Source organism: Protobothrops mucrosquamatus, unplaced genomic scaffold (genome assembly GCF_001527695.2).
Source record: "Protobothrops mucrosquamatus isolate PMUCROS unplaced genomic scaffold, P.Mucros_1.0 scaffold8394, whole genome shotgun sequence".
NCBI classification, from domain to species: domain Eukaryota; kingdom Metazoa; phylum Chordata; class Lepidosauria; order Squamata; family Viperidae; genus Protobothrops; species Protobothrops mucrosquamatus.
The window spans coordinates 2,805-7,002 of NW_015394190.1; the positions used below are offsets into that span (position 1 = coordinate 2,805).

Consider the following 4,198-nt stretch of genomic DNA (forward strand, 5'->3'; position numbering starts at 1 on the left):
TCGTTTTTTTAATTTAATTTCATATATTTAATTTTGAAGAAAAAGTCAAGTAATTGTAACACTTGTGACAATATCTCAAAGTATAATTAGTAGTGATAGAATATTTTTTTTCTTTCTTTTAACCGTATCCTCTAAGTCAGAGTTCCCCAACCTTTCCGGCTTGGTGGCCTGTAAGGAAAGGGAGCAGCAGGGAAATGTTTGTGTGCACAGCTTGTATGTGCATGTGCAAACGGGTGCACGCATGACGGTGCTAGTGTGCCCACACGCATGCACAAATGGGCTGCTGGAGCCCACGTGATGCTGGCAGTGGTGCTAACGTCCCCGCACATGCACAAATGGGACCTCTAGTGCCCGCATGTTGGTGCTACTGCGAGTGGGACAGGGCTTGCCAGCTATTCCTGGGGCCCGGTGGCCAACAGCCGCAGACCATAGGTTGGGGACCTCTCCTCTAAGTAACCTTACTTAGTATTGGGGCGTTCTCTGGAGAACTAAGTATTCACATATTTCGAAAGTAGAATAATTTGAGACTGGTCATTTAGGCTTTGAATGAGAATTTTGAGTTGATTTGTTTCATTATCTTAGCTGTTCATGTTATTCTCAAAGAGTCTTCTCCAATACCAAAATGTTCCTGTTATGCTTCTGAAAATTCCAATTTTCAGCTTCATAGAGCAGGGGTCCTCAAACTTTGCAGCTTGGCGGCCTGGCTGTGGGTGAGAGAGGGGAACTGGGCTGCATGAGTGGTGGGCCAGCATGCGCACACAGACCTTGTGTGAGTGGCGGGCTGGCGCATCCACCCACAGCTTAACTTAGCGAGCCAGTGTGCGTGAGTGCCCAAGCCGCCGCTCATGCAAGTTGAGCTGCATGTGCGCACTCCGCCCAGCCACTCGCGCGGCCCAGTTCTGAATAGCCCACAGCCTGGTAGTGGGTTGCGGTGCAGGGGTTGGGGTTGGGGACCTCTGTCATACTATTGCATACAATTCTAATTTTTGTACGAATAGAGTCATCACAGTCTTTGAATATCTTTTCCAAGGCTTTCATAGTTGTTCTATTACCAAGTGCTAGTGTGTGATGTATTTCTTGAATTTAACATTTAGATCCTTATGAATAGGTTATACATAGTAATCTATTAATGGATTATTAATATTAATTTTAAGAATTTTTGTTTAACATCAAAAGACAAATAGGCTAATAAATCTTGAATTCCAAGAGTATAAAAAGTGTAAAGGCACGGTTTTTCTTAAATAGTAATAAATAAACATCTATTGGCTACTACTTAGAGCCAAATCTCATCTGCAATAGATGACACCTGTGATTTAATCTTTTTTTTCTCAAAATCTATATGATTTACATTTATTAGATGCATATCTTGTTAAATGGTCGCCTAGTGGTGAGATATACGTGGTGGCTATAGCTAACAAAGTTGATATATACGATCTGGAAACGGCTTCTATCTCTGGTACCATTGCTACAGAAAAGAGGATATCTTCAATAAAGTTTATCACTGTAAGTAGAAAAATAGTGTCAAATAATTTAGAACGTTGTAAATGAATCCAATCTCATACATAACACCTTTTTTTCATGTTTCCTTGAAGGATTCCATACTTGCTATTACAGGAGATGAAGAATTCGTACGATTATTTGATTGTGAATCTCAAAAATGCCTTTGTGAATTTAAAGCTCATGAAAACAGGTATTTTTTGTTAATAAAATAATTGCATATGTTTAAAAACATGTTAATTTTTAACATACTGTTTACTTCTGAGTTTGTTTGATGATAGTACATGTAATTGCCATAGGGTTAATATCAAAAGTCAATACTTTATAAATTTTGAGTATTGGAGTATTTTTATTTAGATCAGTCTTTCTCTTTGAACATATCATTTATGTGCTCACCTTTGGAGGAGTAGTATTATAGCTCTGTTGCTGTATTTTTTATGTTGACCATTGGTGAAAATGGATACCATTGGTAAATTAGGCTCTCTGTTTCCTTTCCCTTGCGCTTTTTCACATTTTATTCTATCAGATAGTGTTTGGAGTAAAGCAGAGAGGGATCAAAGTAAGATTCCATTGCACGATTCAAAGTTAATTGTTCTTCATATATTGGTAGAATTTGGTTAAGTAATAGTTGTTAGCATTTTGCAATCCTTTTTTGAATATTGTGAATATTTTTTTATTTATTTAAATTTTAAAATGTAATATTATCTCTTGATCCTTAGAATCAAAGCATTGTACAATTTCAAAATGGAAGGGTTACACATTCTAGTAACAGCATCAAGCGATGGCTACATTAAGGCATGGAATCTGGATATTGATAAGGTTTGTGTAATATTAAACTATTCAAAATATTGTGGAAGAATAGTTAGGAATGTACGAAAAATGAGAGATGATATTCCATTAATAATTACACAAAGAACAAATAGAAGATAAAATGGTTTATACAGCTTGTCTATATAAAAAAAATTAATTGAATGTTCATATAAGAGTGGTTTTTACAAGGATTGGAAGTGTTGTACGAGTGGAAGAACCCCACTGGATACAGTCCTTAAAACTTAGAATTGTGTCTTTAACTTAATTCATGATTTCTATGATACTTAAAGCTGCAGTTTTAAGTAAACTCAATTGGCTTGCTTTAATGTCAGGGAGACTTATTTCTGAATAAACATGAATAGGATTATGTTGCACTTTACTTAGATGTTATTTTTCAAGAAATATTTTACAATTAATATATATATATTTTAAAGAGAGGAACTGTCATTTGAAAAGGTAGCATGCTAGGGTTTGAAGGCTTTTGCTTTGCTTATTTTACAGTTACTTCATTTTAATCATTTGCAAATAATTCCTAACTATATTTTATAAGCTAATTCAGGATTCTCAGACTGAGGGGGATTGCAAACAGGATAAGGTAGAGGAGATGGTTTCATAGTGATTCTTATTTTTAAACAGTCTGCCTAGGGAGGAACAGCATCATCAGAATTCAGTCTGGGCGTTGCTTTCCATTTTCTCCTAACAAGCCCTCAGTGGGAAATATTTATTAATTGTAAAATTGTACATTATTGCATATTGTATATATTATTGTCCTTTTTTAACCTCTTGAAATAATTAGTTCAATTTTGGGGGTGGGAGGTCGTGATATCGTAACGTTAGAAAATCACTGAAATAATCCTTATTTAATAATCCAAATGAAATTCAGCAGGAATAATGGAAGCCTTTCGTTGTATTCACCTGTGCAGTCTGCCACCAAATAACAATCTAATTGAATTCAAATCTTTCTAACTTTATACTACAGAGATACAGGTTTAGCTATAAGTACAATCTGGATTGCTCACAATTATACCTCATCTAAGCATATTTCTTACATTGACCTCATTAGAAACTTTGTAAATGTTGCATCACATTCAATAAAAACTGGGAGACTTGTAATCAATTGTAAACATGTCCTTCCAGAAATGTTCAGTACAATGGATCTTACTCCTAAGTAAAAGACTGTAGCGCAGACTATCCTTAAAACAGCTTTCTAAGAAACAGGGACAGTTGAACAAGTTAGTTCTTTTAAGATAAGGCTACAGAAGTGCATTTGGGATTTTATCTGTCATTGGTGTCACCATAGTCTGACCAAAGAGAGAAGTAACCTGGAATTAAGGAGAAAGTTCCTAACAGTGAGGACAATTAACCAGTGGAACAGTTTGCCCTCAGAAATTGTGGGCGCTCCATCACTGGAGATTTTTAAGAAGAGACTGGACAGTCACTTGTCTGAGATGGTATAGGTTCTCCTGCTTGAGCGGGGGGCTGGACTAGAAGACCTCCAAGGTCCCTTCCAGCTCTATTCTATTCTAGTTCTTCATACGCCATTCAATTTCAAATTTACTGCTTTGAGTTCTCTGTAAAATAATAATGGCAGGATATAAATAAATAAATAAATACATAAATACTGATCTGCATATTGTCTGAAGAAGGGGATGCTGCAGAACCCTACTGATCTTCAATGTGATGACTATTACCTTAGCTCAGCGGTTCTCAACCTGTGGGTCGCGACCCCATTTGGGGTCGCACGACCATTTCACGGGGGTCGCCAAACCACTCCGTCCGCCATTTTTTTTTTGCCCTTTTCCTTAGCTGTGCTACTCCCTGTGCTTGGCGGCAGCCTGAATGCACGAACTTTACCAAATGTGCCCTGCAGGAGGCGTGTGAAGAGCGCAGG

At 37.1% G+C, this 4,198-nt stretch overlaps 1 protein-coding gene across 1 annotated transcript in view; it reads left to right on the plus strand.

The window, feature by feature from the left end:
• The window catches only part of LOC107300772 (p21-activated protein kinase-interacting protein 1-like), a gene marked incomplete at its 5' end in the record, with an annotated part of 10,523 nt that overhangs the window by 2,212 nt on the left and 4,113 nt on the right, over window positions 1-4,198 (plus strand). The window contains 3 exons of the mRNA XM_015830064.1: window positions 1,358-1,503; window positions 1,593-1,690; window positions 2,217-2,316. Of these exons, the coding sequence (XP_015685550.1) occupies window positions 1,358-1,503; window positions 1,593-1,690; window positions 2,217-2,316 (344 nt within the window). The remainder of the gene's footprint in view (window positions 1-1,357; window positions 1,504-1,592; window positions 1,691-2,216; window positions 2,317-4,198) is intronic.